A 17,895-nucleotide genomic window follows, 5' to 3' on the forward strand; every position below is an offset into this window, starting at 1 on the left:
TAATTTTGATGTGGTTCTCTTTCACAAATGGGGTTCCATATTGAAGAAAAATCACTACACTGCTAAAAACAGATGACAACTCAGTTCTAAGACTCTGAATGAAACTGTGGGCTAGGAAGCTGATTGCTTTAATACTGTCTATGCATGCGTGCATTCTAAGTTGCTTCAGTCGTGTCGACTCTGTGCGACCCTATGGACAGCAGCCCACCAGGCTCCTCTGTTCACGGGATTCTCTAGGCAAGAATACGGGAGTGGGTTGCCATTTCCTCCCCGCAGTACTGTCGATTACTACTCTATTATCTCTTACAGTCTAAGAAAACTGATAATAAAACCTTTTTTGGAGTGGCAAGAACTCTCCACGAACTGCCTGTGGGTGGCAGCAGGCCTGTCGGAGCCTCAGCAATGGATACAGGATGGAGGTGACAGTCCTTCTGTCCAGGCTGCTGAGCTTCAAAGCCCAGTCAGAAATCTTCCTGAGTTTTACCACTGCATCCTGGCAGCACACCTCATGTTGACGGTGATAGAAATGTCTTTCCACTGGAGAGAAGTGAAGCCAGTGCGTTTCTTCTGTCTGAGGGGGTATCTGAATCTAACAGAGGAGGAAAAAAAAAAAGTAATCTGGAAATTTAACATTTCACCCCAACTCTGCTTCTTCTTAAGTTTTTTCCTAATACCCTTAATCAATGAATACTTATCCTACTGACTTGGTCAATCACATCTTTCTTCGCAGACCTCCACATTATCTTGGCAATAAAGCTGTAGAGGAAAAGAGGATTCTTCTTGCAATAAGGACGATAGAGAAGTCGAACCCACCAGTGTCTGACACAGTAAGGTTCAACACCAAGAAATACCACTAACCCGAAAAGATCTGAAAAGAAAGAAAAACAGCATGATGAGAATACAGATAGTCTCTGACTTAGGATGGTTTGACTTAAAATTTTTCACTTTACCATGGAGCAAAAACAAATGTTGTTAATTAATAAATCATCAAATCTGATTTACCTCTATCAATCTAGCAGAGTGGCTATTAACTGGGATGGAAGGGTGTGATTTTGCCCACTAGGGACATTTGGCAATGACTGGAGACAATTGTGGGTGTCACAACTTCAAGAAAATTACCAGCATCAGGAGTGGAAAAGCTCAATATCCAAAATACCCAGAACAACCCCTAATAAAAATGAATTATCTGACTCAAAATGTTCACGGGGCTAAGGTGGAGAAACCCTGGTCTAATACAAAAAGAAAACAAATGAGACTTCTACTTGCAAATATAACATAGTAAGTCAGCGGAAGAAGCTGAAGCTGAATGGTTCTGTGAAGACCTGCAAGACCTTTTAGAACTAACACCCAAAAAAGATGTCCTTTTCATTATATAGGACTGGAATGCAAAAGTAGGAAGTCAAAAAGCACCTGGAGTAACAGGCAAATTTGGCCTTGGAGTACTGAATGAAGCAAGGCAAAGGCTAACAGAGTTTTGCCAAGGGAATGCACTGGTCATAGCAAACACCCTCATCCAACAACACAAGAGAAGAATTTACACACCAGATGGCCAAAACCGAAATCAGATTGATTATATTATTTGCAGCCAAAGATGGAGAAGCTCTATACAGTCAGCCAAAACAAGACTGGGAGCGGACTGTGGCTCAGATCATGAACCCCTTATTGCCAAATTCAGACGGAAATTAAAGAAAGTAGGGAAAACCACTAGACCATTCAGGGATGACCTAAATCAAATCCCTTATGATTATACAGTGGAAGTGAGAAATAGATTTAAGGGACTAGATCTGATTGATAGAGTGCCTGATGAACTCTGGACGGAGGTTCGTGACATTGTACAGGAGACAGGGACCAAGACCATCCCCATGGAAAAGAAATGCAAAAAAGCGAAATGGCTGTCTGAGGAGGCCTTACAAATAGCTGTGAAAAGAAGAGAAGCGAAAGGTAAAGGAGAAAAGGAAAGATATAAGCATCTGAATGCAGAGTTCCAAAGAATAACAAGGAGAGATAAGAAAGCCTTCCTCAGTGATCAATGCAAAGAAATAGAGGAAAACAACAGAATAGGAAAAACAAGAGACCTCTTCAAGAAAATTAGAGATTCCAAGGGAACATTTCATGCAAAGATGGGCTCAATAAAGGACAGAAATGGTATGGACCTAACAGAAGCAGAAGATATTAAGAAGAGGTGGCAAGAATACACAGAAGAACTGTACAAAAAAGATCTTCACGACCAAGATAGTCACGATGGTGTGATCACTCACCTAGAGTCAGACATCCTGGAATGTGAAGTCAAGTGGGCCTGAGGAAGTATCACTATGAACAAAGCTAGTGGAGGTGATGGAATTCCAGTTGAGCTATTTCAAATCTTGAAAGATGATGCTGTGAAAGAGCTGCACTCAATATGCCAGCAAATTTGGAAAACTCAGCAGTGGCCACAGGACTGGAAAAGGTCAGTTTTCATTCCAATCCCAAAGAAAGGCAATGCCAAAGAATGCTCAAACTACCGCACAATCGTATTCATCTCACACGCTAGTAAAGTAACGCTCAAAATTCTCCAAGCCAGGCTTCAGCAATATGTGAACTGTGAACTTCCAAATGTTCAAGCTGGATTTAGAAAAGGCAGAGGCACCAGAGATCAAATTGCCAACATCCGCTGGATCATGAAGAAAGCAAGGGAGTTCCAGGAAAACATCTATTTCTGCTTCATTGACTATGCCAAAGCCTTTGACTGTGTGGATCACAATAAACTGTGGAAAATTCTGAAAGAGATGGGAATACCAGACCACCTGACCTGCCTCTTGAGAAACCTGTATGCAGGTCAAGAAGCAATAGTTAGAACTGGACATGGAACAACAGACTGGTTCCAAATAGGAGAAGGAGTATGTCAAGGCTGTATTTTGTCACCCTGCTTATTTAACTTCTATGCAGAGTACATTATGAGAAACGCTGGACTGGATGAAGCACAAGCTGGAATCAAGATTGCTGGGAGAAATATCAATAACCTCAGATATGCAGACGAGACCACTCTTATGGCAGAAAGTGGAGAACTAAAGAGCCTCTTGATGAAAGTGAAAAAGGAGAGTGAAAAAGTTGGCTTAAAGTTCAACATTCAGAAAAATAAGATCATGGCATCTCGTCCCCTCACTTCATGGGAAATAGATGGGAAACAGTGAGAACAGTGGCTGACTTTATTTTTTTGAGCTCCAAAATCACTGCAGATGCTGATTGCAGCCATGAAATTAAAAGACGCTTACTCCTTGGAAGGAATGTTATGACCAACCTAGCCAGCATATTAAAAAGCAGAGACAGTAGTTTGCCAACAAAGGTCCTTCTAGTCAAGGCTATGGTTTTTCCAGTAGTCATATGTGGATGTGAGAGTTGGACTATAAAGAAGGCTGAGTGCCGAAGAATTGATGCTTTTGAACTGTGGTGTTGGAGAAGACTTGCTTGAAAGTCCCTTGGACTGCAAGGAGATCCAGCCAGTCCATCCTAAAGGAAATCAGTCCTGGGTGTTCACTGGAAGGACTGATGTTGAAGCTGAAATTCCAATACTTTTGGCCACCTGATGTGAAGAGCCGACTCATTTGAAAATACCCTGAGGCTCGGAAAGACTGAAGGCAGGAGTGAAGGGGATGACAGAGGATGAGATGGTTGGATGGCATCACCGACTCAACAGACATGAGTTTGGGTAAACTCCGGGAGTTGGTAATGGACTTGGAGGCCTGGCGTGCTGTACTCCGTGGGGTTGCAAAGAGTTGGACACAACTGAGTGACTGAACTGAAGTCACATCAGTCTAACATTCCCACTGCAGTTACTATTAACACACAAAAAACCAAAAAACAAAAAGCCAGATACATTATAAGAGTGATAGTATTAAAGATATCAGAGAATCATGGAAGAAAAGATAAGAAATAAACTAAATTTCCAAACATTCAGGACATGCTATTTTTTAAGGTAACTTGGACATGAGAAAACTTTTGGCGTCATTATGTTGATTGTGGAAATAAACTCACTGGTAAATACATATGTCAAAAGTTTACAAATTTTACATTGTAAATATTTATAGTTTCATTATATGTCATTCATACCTCAATAAAGCTGTTTAAAAAATTAATCAAAAATTTGTTAGGGTGCCAGTTGCTCAAAACACCTGCCAACATCTTATTCATCCCAAATTAAGTATCCAGGGAAGTGCAGAATTACGGCTCATATTCTTTTAACATTAAAATGAGAATAAAGTAACTGTGATAGGCATTTTCTCTATACCTTCTAAGTTAACTTTTGAGTTCAATGAGAGCTTATTAACACCTAAATATCAACATGTTGGACAGTTTCCAATGTAACAGCAGACCTCTAAATTTGGCTTTATCATTCAGTTCAGTTCAGTTCAGTTCAGTCGCTCAGTCGTGTCCGACTCTCCGCGACCCCATGAATCACAGCACGCCAGGCCTCCCTGTCCATCACCAACTCCCGGAGTTCACTCAAACTCATGTCCACAGAGTCGGTGATGCCATCCAGCCATCTCATTCTCCGTCGTCCCCTTCTCCTCCCGCCCCCAACCTTTCCCAGCATCAGAGTCTTTTCCAGTGAGTCAACTCGTCGCATGAGGTGGCCAAAGTATTGCAGCTTCAGCTTCAGCATCAGTCCCTCCAATGAACATCCAGGATTGATCTCCTCTAGAATGGACTGGTTGGATCTCCTTGCAGTATAAGGGACTCTCAAGAGTCTTCTCCAACACCACAGTTCAAAAGCATCGATTCTTCGGCGATCAGCTTTCTTCACAGTCCAACTCTCACATCCATACATGACCACGGGAAAAACCATTGCCTTGACTAGACGGACCTTTGTGGGCAAAGTAATGTCTCTGCTTTTTAATATACTATCAAGGTTGGTCATAACTTTCCTTCCAAGGAGCAAGCGTCTTTTAATTTCATGGCTGCAATCAGCATCTACAGTGATTTTGGAGCCCCAAAAAATAAAGTCTGACACTGTTTCCACTGTTTTTCCATCTATTTCCCATGAAGTGATGGGACCAGATGCCATGATCTTTGTTTTCTATTAGCCTGATATTATTCTACAAATATGTATCTTAATGTAACTTTAAAATTACACAGGTATTTAAATGTATACTTAAACATCTTCCTAAAAAACTTTTTCCTCTAAAAATAATCATCAAAAAATAGTGTTTCTCAGGTCACTGTAATAGATGTTGATATTTTTTCTTTAGCAGAATGGTAAGTTATCCTGCTAAGAACAAATGATACATGAAAACCTGAATTTTCAAGAATGATAGGTTTTGAAGATAAATATCTGCCATAGGACTAAGGATATTTATATTTTTATAATTAAGCCACATTTTAGTGACAGTTTTTCAAGAAGTTTATTACGTAAACCAACATTTACTTATTTAAACTTTTAGTCTCAAATATTTGCAACTTGGACAAAAGTTTTAAAAATGTTGTCTGTGTTCTATGGGAAAAATTAGTTATATGAGTGAGACTCATGTAGAAGCATCGTTAGTTAAAACGTGTGAGTGGGAAGTCCTTATCTTTATAGACACAGCTGAGTGACACTAATTCCTTTTTCTTCTCTCTTTCCCTCTTTCTTTCTTGTCAGGGTCTCCCTGTTTTCTACTCACAATTTTGGAACTTTGAGTTCAATTCAGACCTGTGTCTACAGTGTTCAGGCAGGCACTATAACTGCTCAAATCAGGACAGTAGGACTACTCACTACATATCTGTCTTCATATATATACATAAAAACAAAAAGCACATGATTCCATTTAAAAAGGAAGAAATTTGAAACTATTAGGATCAAATATAAATATATTTTAATATATGCATAATCACCTACGGATTTCAGCAAAAGTTAATCAATACTTTTTGCTCAAATTTTAAGTTTTTCAAATAAATGCAATATGTGAGGAAACCATCCATTACCTTCCAATCCTCTCTGTACTGGAGTGCCACTGATGCACCAGCGGTTAATCCCACTCAAGCGCTGAGCCATTTCTGCAGCCTGATGGGAGAGAACGAAAAGACAGACACAAGAAAAATGCAGAAGGATTGTGTTTACTTATGAAAACAGCTCTCAAGCCCAGGCTTCAGATCAGATGCCCTTACAGAATAGTTATCACACTCAATACTGAACATCATATTCAATGGGCTATCTTCTAGTATGGGGCTCTTATTAGCAGGAGGCTGCCATGTGTCCCTTCAAAAAGGAATGGAAGTTCATGTATGGGTAGAATGAAAATGCCCAAACTGACTGATACATTCCCTAGACCACCTTATCCTCCAGATGAGAAGAACCACTGTGCTAATAGGCATGACTTATAAATTCAGTTTGGGTCACAGATTGGGCAAAGAAGACAGAATAAAGACATACAATGAAGTCTGAATAAAATTTTTCCTCTAGCATTTTTCCATTACCATTTGGTCTCTGATAAAAAGCTGTCAGTTACCAGAGCCTGTATGGTGAGAGCACTCCACACAGCAGAAACGCTGATAAAAGTCCCTAAGAAGAGTTTACTTAGATCTGCATCACATAAAAAGTACCATCTTGTTCAAATACACATGAACTTTTCAGATAGAGCAATGATTCTGAGTACCAAATAATTTCTAAGGATTATACAGCTCAAGCACAAGAGAAAACAAATGCAGAGTGTCCAAAGGCAAACTTATGGCAAATGTCAATACTGTGGGTTAAACTACATGTAAACTATTAAATTTCCTATGAACAGTTTCCTCCAGTCTCTTCCCCAGCCCTCAAGCGATTCTGCAGAAATTCTCACTTTTACAGCAGGACATTCGACCATCTGAGCTTCATCAAGGCAGATCCTCCACCACTCCACAGCTACAAGAGGACTGGGAATGGCCATGTAGCGCTTCTGGTTCCTTAAGCGACGCCCATCCTCACTGTTGCTGTGTGGGATGTCTACATAGTTTAGTTCTGAACGGAGGACATCGTAAGTAATGATGACTATATCCTGTTCTGCCAAAAAATGAGGCTGTAAAAAACCATCTTTCTTCACTCCTTGATATACCTAGGATATAATCACAGACATTCATTTATACCCTTACCGAGCCCTTTCTGTTTATAACCAAACATCCTGTAAGATACATCCCAGACCTATTTAGAGAAAGATGCATTTTAGTGTGGAAGACTAAAAACATAAGCAATGTGAAAGGAACTGTAACAGTAAATGCGATAGCATCACAGTGGAGACCAATTTTATGGCTAAGAAGGTAAATTCAGAGAGGAATTCAAATTTGCAGTAGATCTTGAAGTACAGTCAGGAGTTTTCATGGGTGGGTAGATGGAATTAATAGTTTGTGCAAAAGCACAATGCTATGAGAAAGTAGAACAATAAGAGCTACTATTTACTGAATGCCTTTTATGTTTTAGCACTGCAAAGTTTTATCTCCCATCTTTAACAACTCCATTAGTTGTTATTATTCCTATGTCACACATAGGAAACATGAAGTGACTTACTCAAAACTAGTAGAGTCAAGATACAAACCAAGGTTTATCTCCTCTATAGAACAGAGCTCCTCAGTGGCAAAGATGGTGTCTGATAAACAACTGTAATATACGTGCCTATCATAGTGGCCGAAATATAGAAAATCTCCAGTAACATTTGTGTGGAAAGAAGAAAAGAAGAACACAAAGGGTAAAAAATACTAACAGTAGTGACCAATAACATTAAACGAACACTCACTATGTGCCAGCACTTTATCAAATCATTTAATCTTCACAAAGTGTGTGGGGGTACAATTTTTAGAACTTAGCACAATTTCTGGCACACAATAGGTGTTCACTAAATATTTGTTGAATGAGTAAATTCTTATTTTACAGAAGGGGTAACTGAGGCGTCAGAGGAAGATTCTGGAGCTAAAAGGCGTAGGATCAAAGAAGCAGATAACTATTAAACAATGCTGCCTTTGGACTGCATTTCTTTCTGAATACAAAGATGTTCTCCCTTATATGATTAAGGGCTTTTTCAAAAACTTTCATAAGTTTCCATTCAAAGTGCTTTAAACTCTGATGTCGGAAAAGAATAAACAGTCTACCATACTTTTTCTTATTCTCAATTTCCTCTTCAAGTTCTGACTTAATATGATTATCTCATTAAGTTCATTTTGGGGATAAAAACAAGGTGACAAAGATTATAAAAAGTATCATAAGCAAACATTTACATTTTCCTATCCCTTTAAAGAGTCCAAACTGTCTTACCAAGACTCGAAGAGAGGAGGAGCTCACGTGCCTGTTGATTTCCTCCACCCACTGATGACAGATGGAGCTGGGGGAGATGATCAGAGTCGCTCCTGTGGACACTGGCTGCATCGCAACAAGGCAGTGGGGGCAGTAGAAAGGCTTCGTCTTCAGACTCTTCTCTTCATAATTCACACACTGTGCGTGCTGCCACAGGCGGCACCGCAGGCACTGCACGCGAGGCTTACGGTCCGCCCGGCCGAGCTCGCCACACACGCACTCAAAGCGAGAACCGGGAGAACCGCAGGGGCCCGTGATATCAGCACGCGGCCCGCCGCCACCAACAGGGCTCAGAGAGCCAGCTCGGCCCTCTGCTGGAAGTTCCGGATCGACTTCAAAGACACATGGACTTTCAGAGGCAGCAGCATCAGTGATTTCAGAGCTACCGCTAGGTGGACACTGATCTTGTGGGCTGAGACTGACGTTCAGCTGGCTTTTTTCCCTTTTTGTGGACGGAACAGGTTTCTTCCTCCATTTACTACGATTTCTCCTGGGCTTGCAGTAATAATAGTAAGGATCATCATCATCATCATCAGAGGTGTTTGATGGCAAATATTCAGAGTCTGTGTCCTTGTTTCCTGATTTTCTGGATTCTTTCTGAATTTTCCTTGGACTCCCCACTGCCTATGAAAAACATTATTTATTTAATTTATTTCAATGGAGTGACATAGCTAAAATTAAACACCCAACTTCATGTGCTTTACAAAAAAAATCTCGTAGGCAGTCTTTGTCACTCTTTGCCTGAGGAGAATCACTCCTGATCAGTGGTTTTCAAACTTCTGTATGAACTCCTCTCCCTGCAGGCCCAAAAGGAAAAGAAAATTCTACTGTTGTTTAATTAAGATTTGGAAATAACAAAATTTAAAATAAACTGAAAGTGAAGTCGCTCGATCGTGTCCAACTCTTTGTGACCCCGTGGACCGTAGCCTACCAGGCTCCTCTGTCCATGGGATTTTCCAGGCAATAGTACTGGGATCGAACCCGGATCTCCCGCATTTGTAGACAGATGCTTTACCGTCTGAGCCACCAGGAAAATCCAAGGGAGCTACTAATTTTGCTATCAACCTCTTATAATTTACAGTCTGTCTAAATCAATAAAAGACTGGTAGTTTATAATACAAACTAGGGCAATTATGGGCTTCCCTGGTGGCTCAGTGGTAAAGAATCCACCGGTAGTGCAGGAGATATGGGTTCAATCCCCGGGTTGTAAAGATCCCCTGGAGAAGGAAATGGTAACCCACTCCAGTATTCTTGCCTGGGAAATCCCATGGACACAGGGGCCTGTCCATGGGCTACAGTTCATGGGGTCACAAAACAGTTGGACATGACTTAGTGACCAAACAACAACAGGGGCAATAATAAAAATATCAAGCATTAAAATACAGCTTTTAACCAAAGTAAAAATTAATCTACTAGTTACTGCAATACACAAATAAATTCCTTCTTTCTCCTTTCTATTGGTGTACCCTCTTGCAATTACTTATTGAATGCCAATTCTGTGCCAGGCAACATGTTAGATGCTGGGGATATAAGTATGAGGTATATTTAGCTCCTGGTCTCAAAGGAGTCTGTTGGGAAAGAGAACAGTAAAAGGTAACCCACTCCAGTATACTTGCCTGGGGAATCCTATGGACAGAGGAGCCTGGTGGGCTACAATTCATGGTGTTGCAAAAGAGTAGGACACAACTGAGCATGACCCTTTAAAATGATGCTACAGGATTGCATAAGAGGGTTATATAACAGACAGAGGCTGTGTTGGGGAGGCAGATGCCAGCTACACCTTCCTAGAAGTGATGTCACAGTCAAGGGTGAACAGAGGAATGAATGACATTAACATGGAATGATTGGCATTAACTGAAGAAGATTTTCCTTTTTTGGTAGCAGAAGGATTATTAAAAGCACAGAAGTTCATTGCAGTCTTCTAACCTGGCTGGGGAAAAAATGCCGGAGACTCACTACTCTTCGAAGAGGACTTTTTGGTCTGCCATTTCTTTCACAAACTCCACATTTTGAATTGTTGTCATCAGTCTTTTCTTGATTGATATTCACAAATTTTTAACTATTTTCTTAAAAGCAAATTGTAGAAGGCAATGGCACCCCACTCCAGTACTCTTGCCTGGAAAATCCCATGGACGGAGGAGCCTGTGTAGGCTACAGTCCATGGGGTCGCGAAGAGTCGGACATGACTGAGCGAATTCACTTTCACTTTTCACTTTCATGCACTGGAGAAGGAAATGGCAACCCACTCCAGTGTTCTTGCCTGGAGAATCCCAGGGATGGAGGACCCCGGTGGGCTGCCGTCTGTGGGGTCACACACAGTCAGAAATGACTGAAACGACTTAGCAGTATTAGCCCAGAAGAAGTTTTATAACAAAATGTAAATATTTTAAAAGGTGATGACAAGGGAAAATGAGAACTTAAATAAAAGATTCAAATCATATGTAAAGAGCTATACAGATGTAATGTATTAACATTTTTAAAGGATGGAACATGCTTTTTGAGTGCTGACAATAGCATGAGGGTGAAGAAAGCTAATTTTAACCTGTATTATAATTTACAAACTAACTGCATGATCCACTCAATTAATACATTATTTTTAGTTTCTACTCTGATGGAACTTTTATTCAAAAAGTAGAAAACAGAAGTCATAGCCATTAGTGCTTTTCCTAATGTTTCTTTATCACCTGGCTCTAAGAGCTTTAGACAGGAGGGATCTGTCAACTTACTTTGTAAAGCATCACATACAACTACTTGATAAATGCTGTTACCTGCTTTCTTGTTTTATCATATATGTCCTCTTCTTTGTAATTCTTCCCCAGTGTAAAAGTACCAGAAAAACCATGGCCTTTGATCTGTTTCACAAGGCCTTCAAAAATTAAACATTTGAGCATCCGTTTCAGAAGACTCCTGTTCCGCTGAACATCAAATCTATACATAGAACTGACATATTTGTAGATGGAAAGAATAGAAACTCCTTTTTTTCCATTCATTTCTTTAACAGCTGTCAGGATCATCACACGTGTAGCTAAATGCAAAAGGATATGCTAACTCAGTCAAAACAATTAAAGTGAAAAGAAAACAAAACCAGTTAATCTTAATGTGCATTAAGAACCATGTTAAGTAAAAAATACAGATTTACTAAAGACATGCTGTCTGTATATCATCATTTTGAAGAATATGTAATAAACTTACCTCAATTAAGAAATAAACTACAGTAATGAAAATAATTTAAGAAAATTACATTAATTTGCTAATCTACCAATTAAGCAACAAACTATCTGGATCAAGTCAAACCAAAGAATAAATCTTTATTTTCGTTAAGATAATATGCCTTGTAACCAAACTTTTATGCAAAGTATCCAGTTCAGTTCAGTTCAGTCGCTCAGTCGTGTCCGACTCTCCGCGACCCCATGAACTGTAAAAACAATTATTTATAACAATTATAAGACATTGCTATTAAAGATTATAAGAATTAGAACAAATATCGCTGCAAAAGGTGCTATCTTTAAGAGATTTCATACTTACGGGGGCATTGAACTTTTTCTTTTGGTTCAAATTCCATATTCTGGGTTTCTGTCTTTTTTACATTTCCGCCAGAATAATGTGATGGAATGAAATAATTTACCACTTCTCCCTGATATAAACAACATTAAGCAGTTACAGTGTTTTGCTTTCAGTATTCTGAGTTGCTGCACAAAAGTAACCCTCCTTCTATAAAGGAGATACAAAAGAGTTGTAACAAATTATGAAAGAAAGGGCTAAATAAGTTATTCACACATACAAACCTTATTTTTTATTTCAGAGTTAACAGCTAGCCATCATTTTAAAAATTATGCATATTAAATTACTTAAAGTGTGAAACTTCTGAAATTAACATGTTAAGGCTTGTTTAAAATTGTATTAACCCACTGAATTTGTAATAGCAATCAAAATAAGTTAAAATTAACACAGCTAATGAGAAGAAAACCCTCAAAAGGAAGTTACTGATAGTTAAAACTGTACACGCCAACTCATTTTTCTACAAAGGAAACAGATATTCCCTACTCTATCCCTTACTCAAATCTGAAAGGATAATTTTGCAAACTTTACCCTATCAGAAGATCATATAACTGCTAAGGTTGCGAGCATGGTGGGCCCTACAGGTAATTAGAGTTATGCCTTTAACTAGTGACCTCATTTTGGCAGGATTTAATGTGCTAATTGACGATTTCATTATCTGAAAATATAAGCTATAAGCTATGAGTTTCAGTGAAGTTTTTTTTCTTATAAACTCTAAAATTTATATTTTTAAACACAACTATACATTTTAGAGGGTTTCCCTAAGGGCTCAGATGGTAAAGAAATCCACCTGCAATGCAGGAGACCCAGGTTCAATCCCTGGGCCGGGAAGATCCTCTGGAAAAGAGAATGGCTACCCACTCCACTATTCTTGCCTGGAGAATCCCATGGACAGAGAAGCCTGGGGGGTACAATCCCTGAGGTTGCAAAGAGTTAGACATGACTGAGAAACTAACACACATACATTTTAGAATAAAGACTTTGTTTATTGAGAAATTTTCTTCGTTTCAATGAGAAATCTACTTACTAAGCTATTTATCCTTTAACAAAGTTCTAATTATTTGACCCCTAGATTTACATATCTGAGATTTGCACAATTTTTGAAAAATAGCTCTCAAAAATATGTAGCAGTAATATGGAGATCTGAAGAAGTGATAAAACATTTGAGGAAGTAATCAAACTTTCCTAGAGAATTTCTCTGCCAACTAGAAGGAAGCTTGATAAATAGCAGCATATCTATCCCCTTCCTGGTTGGCCAATATCACTTTAAAAAACTTCGCCAGGTCACAAATATTCCATTTTCTGTGCTTATGTGAAGTTAACAACTAATACAAATCATAAGCCACAGAATAAACTGAAAGTGTTGACTTAAGTGCCAACCAAATGTTCAACATACGATGCTTTCTGGAGAACATATGCTCTGCTTTCCCAAGCCCTGTAGTACTCCTCCTACCTCAGGAAGAGTGAGAGCATCTTGTTTGACATCTTGTCGAGTATGTGTCAGAATCAGAGCCAAAACCTCCACTGTCTTTCCAAGACCCATCTCATCTGCTAAGATCCCACCAAGCAACTGTGGTCCAGCATTTGGGTACTCACGAATGATGCTAAAGGAAAATACAAGAAAAACGCATCATAGGAATGCAAATATAAATCACACTGTTCCTAAAGAGAACTGGAAGAAATGCATAAAAGTCTTACGCTTTTTAAAACTATACTTTCAGTTGCAACAATTATAATCCCTAGATCATGAATATAAGAACTATGAGAATAAAAAAACTGTCTGAGCTGACAACTTAAGCGTGCAGAAACAGAATTGGTACTATCATCATTTTTTTTCCTCCCATAAATAAAGGGAAATATGTCTACCTTCTGTGACCTTTATGAATCTGTGAATAAAAATGGCAATAACTACTGATTCACTAATCATATTTAATGATTCTTAAAACTCTTTTATAATATAATTAACAAATTTAATGAACTGTCCCATAATAAGGTGACATTTTTACTTAAAATTATAATCTCTTTAAATATCAATAACTACACATCTTAAGTCTATCCTACTGCATTTATCTATTAATTACAAGTGCTATTAATTCCATGTCTATCCTATCTATAAAACTGTCTAATGAGACTTTAATTTAGTATGCCTTTTGGAGGTACTGCCAAGGCTGAAGACATATGCCATCAATCTCACATAGGTTTTCATAATATTTGTTTTCAATATCAAGCACATAAGCAAAGTTTTGCCTTACCAGCCTGTGTATGGATTGTAGTAGAGTTTCAAACCCTCAGATGTAACAATTTCTCGCCACAGAAAGTGTAAGGCATTTTCTAAAGAAAAATAAACCATTTTCTGTTTATTTTCCATTCTGCCAGATAATCACATTAAAATAAAAGTCAACAGTCAGTATACCCTGGGAAGACACATACATGTGGGTAAAAGGCCAGGAACCCGCTCTCATTCTTCAGATATTACTCTTTCACTTCCTTTGTTAAGCGCACAAATATTTTCCATAGAAGCAAGTGATAAGACAGAAAAACTAAAGCAAATTATACTTGCAATTATATTTTATTGGATACTTTATAATTTAATTAATTGTATTTTAATTATGCAAAGCATAGCAAAATGTACAAATTATACTAGTATAGAGGATTAACAGGAAAAGAAAACCAATACATATCAAGGCTTACCCAATAAATGAAAGCAGCTTGTCTTTTATACATGCTTAAAGAATTTACCTTATATCATTAAATAACTTCACAGATAAATGATACTGGGCTAATACATTAACTTATATCAGATCTAACCTTTCATATGGGTCTGAGTAGAGGAAAAGCTTTAACTGAGGGAAAAAAATATCTAAAACTACAGCAATGAAGTACTGAGTCTGTGTCAACCAGCATCTTTCACTATCCCTTCTCAATATTTTAAGTTGTTTAAACCAACTGCTAAGTTGTAAGTATGTCTCTATTTCCAGTGAAATGGTTAGTCATTTTTTGTTACCTTCCTCAGTGATTAATAGATGAAGTAGGAATACAGGTTTTATAAAATGAAAAAAATTAAAAGATAGATGGGAACCACAGAGAACCGAAAAACCACTAATTGACACATGTGATTTAATCAACAAAATCTAGCCTGGGGACAAAAACCAATGAATTACTGATACATGCAGCATGGATGAACCTCAAAAACATATGTTGAAAGAAGCAACTCCCTCCACCTGAGTGGACATATTTTATCATTGTCTGTTTCAAAAATAGGCAAAACTAATTTATGATGACAGTGGTTGCCTCCTGAAGGGATTGAAGTAGGAACACGGATGAGGCAATGATGGAAAATGCTGCGTGATGGAAATATTTTATGTCAGCACTGTATGATACAAATATTAAAAGGAACAGGTAAAATTAATTTTAATATTTTTGTCTAATTTAATCAAATACAATATTATCATTTCAATATGTAATCAATATAAAAAGTAGTAGTGAGATATTTCACATTCTTTTCTTTTTGTATTATCGGAAATCTATTGTGTATTTTAAACTTACACCACATAATTTGGACAGTCCCATTTCAAGTCTCAAGAGGCATGGGTGGCCAGTGTCTACTTTTGGGAAAGCCTGGTTCTGTCTTAACTGAATTGCTAGTTACACAGATGCAGAGATTTATCAAAACTTATCAAACTGTGCCCTTAAGATCTATGCATTTACTGTTTATGTTACACCTTAATCAAATTCCTTAGTTAAAAAAAATTATTTTATTTTAGAGAAAAAATAACCTGTAGGAAATTCTATAGAGCTATAAAATTTCTTCAACAAATATAAGAAAAAAATAGGAGAGGAAATAAAACCTACGGACTAAAAGAAACTTAAGCGACACCAAGTAATTCCAGTACTATATGGATGTTATTTGGTTTCAGATTTGAACAAACTATACTTTGGCCACCTCATGCGACAAGTTGACTCACTGGAAAAGACTCTGATGCTGTGAAAGGTTGGGGGCAGGAGGAGAAGGGGACGACAGAGAATGAGATGGCTGGATGGCATCACTAACTCTATGGACATGAGTTTGAGTGAACTCCGGGAGTTGGTGATGGACAGGGAGGCCTGGCGTGCTGTGATTTACGGGGTCGCAGATATTTGGACACGACTGAGCGACTGAACTGAACTGAACTGAAAGAGAGAGAAACAGAAAGGGGGTTAGGAAGGAAGAGAGACAGTGATATTGAGAAATTTTAGGGTTTCAAAATTCATTTTATATATATATATATTTGTTTAAAAGAACCTGTATCTTTTAATGAAATAAACTGAAATATTAACAGATGAAATGATATAATATGTGGGGTTACTGCTGTTTAGTCACTCAGTTGTGTCCAACTCTTTGCAACCCCATGGACTGTACCCACCAGGTTCCTATGTCCATGGGGTTTTCCAGACAAGAATACTGGTAGGTTGCCATTTCCTTCTCCATGTGGCATTACTATTTCAGAATAAGTCAGAATATGGGAGAAGCAAGAGTAAGAAATAATATTGGCTATGAACTGATATTTCCAAAATAAAAAGTTTAAAAAGTTTGTTGAATAAAAAAGTGGGAGAAATACAGAAGAGATATTCATTACTAATTAAAATAAATCTATATAGGAAAAAGGAGAAATGGTTAGCACTTCACTTCCTAGCATCATGTAAAAATCTCATCTAGTGCCCATCCCTTTAAAGACAATGATAAAGCAGTGACACAAATGATTCCCAATAATCGACTACTTTTATGAAAACACTTACCAGATGACATTTCATTATTTATTTTGTGGAGTTAAGAAAATAAGTATAAGTAGGAAGGTCAGATTAGTCACACGTTAGTCTCCCACTTTTATAAACTTGCTTTCTGTCCCTAACATTCATGATTAAATTGTACAGTTTTTCATATATTAGCATGATTCCCATCTGATCAGGTTACAAAAGCAATTCTTAGTTGGAAAGGCATGTAAAAAAAAATTTCTTGGTTTTTAAAAATTCCATCAAGGCAGCCCTTACTCTGGTTGGAAAAATCAGTTCAAACTTTTATGGATGAGGGAACTCATAAATGAATTTCTCTAGGTGTCAATTTTGAAGGATGTCTTAGAAAATAATTTTGTTTACAGTAACACACCCATTCTATCCCCTGCTTTCAATATGATTTGTTTACTGACTGATTTCCTCCACCGTAACTCTCTCATCTAATCCCTCTGATCAATTCGCCTTTAAGTATCTTATACTTGCCACTAGCAGGGGTGCTTTTGAAATGTTCCTGTTGTAGCATCCAGTTGACAGCCTCTCTTTGGTACGGTCTCAACACAGGGGTCAGTGCAGGATGCTGGACATCCACTTGGATGGACCGAGTTTCTTGCTGATGTGTCTGCTTCACAAAGTGATAGAGTTCATCAATGTCCTGTCCCTCTGGCTCACTATCGGAACCTTCCTCATCCTCTTCCAACACATCTGCATATCCAAGAACAAGTGTACTCAGAACAACAAGATCTACATTTATAACTATAAGCAATTCTTATTCCCAGAACATACCATGTACTCTCCCGACTCTGGGGCTTTGCTTAGTGTGCCTTTTGACTGATCAAAAATCTATGCTTCCACCCTTCAAGATAATATAACTGATACTTTTTTCATGACATTTTGTTTTCCCTGATCAGAATATTCTCCTGTGTGTTCATGCAACACTCTTATACACTGGATATAACAATACATTGCAGTCTTTCTCGTAGTATAATTGTTTGTGTGTATTCATCCCTTCCCCACTGAACTGTAATGCTCTTTGAGAGCAAAGGCTGTCTTTTGTTTTTATAGCTCCTCAGAGCAGCCAGCATGTGCTACGCCCATCGCAGATGTTTAATAAAACTCTGAGGAACTAAATGTGAATATCTACTGCAGTTTGTAAAAGAATAATTTATTTTACTTTTATAACATTAAAAAAATCCACAGGCAATTTTTCTACATCTAATAAGACAAAGTTTCCCATTCTATTTCTTATGCTAAAAAAGGATAGGGTACCAGCAGCAGCAGCCAATTAGGAGATTAAG

General features: G+C 38.1%; 1 protein-coding gene across 5 annotated transcripts in view; it reads right to left on the minus strand.

Annotated features, from left to right (window-relative positions):
* Window positions 1-17,895, minus strand: part of SHPRH (SNF2 histone linker PHD RING helicase) — an 87,604-nt gene that overhangs the window by 57,267 nt on the left and 12,442 nt on the right. For all 5 annotated transcript variants that reach the window (XR_016038451.1, XM_055432910.2, XM_055432906.2 and 2 more), the window contains 10 exons: window positions 17,084-17,302; window positions 14,083-14,161; window positions 13,284-13,434; window positions 11,798-11,906; window positions 11,041-11,297; window positions 8,234-8,896; window positions 6,792-7,043; window positions 5,938-6,016; window positions 705-868; window positions 333-589 (listed from right to left, as the gene is read on the minus strand). Coding sequence is in view for 4 of the 5 variants with exons in the window: in XM_055432906.2 (XP_055288881.2) it covers window positions 333-589; window positions 705-868; window positions 5,938-6,016; window positions 6,792-7,043; window positions 8,234-8,896; window positions 11,041-11,297; window positions 11,798-11,906; window positions 13,284-13,434; window positions 14,083-14,161; window positions 17,084-17,302 (2,230 nt within the window). In the remaining variant the exon portion in view is untranslated. The remainder of the gene's footprint in view (window positions 1-332; window positions 590-704; window positions 869-5,937; window positions 6,017-6,791; window positions 7,044-8,233; window positions 8,897-11,040; window positions 11,298-11,797; window positions 11,907-13,283; window positions 13,435-14,082; window positions 14,162-17,083; window positions 17,303-17,895) is intronic.

This window comes from Moschus berezovskii, chromosome 10, assembly GCF_049115385.1.
Source record: "Moschus berezovskii isolate FMDL1 chromosome 10, NW_MosBer_1.0, whole genome shotgun sequence".
Lineage (NCBI taxonomy): Eukaryota > Metazoa > Chordata > Mammalia > Artiodactyla > Moschidae > Moschus > Moschus berezovskii.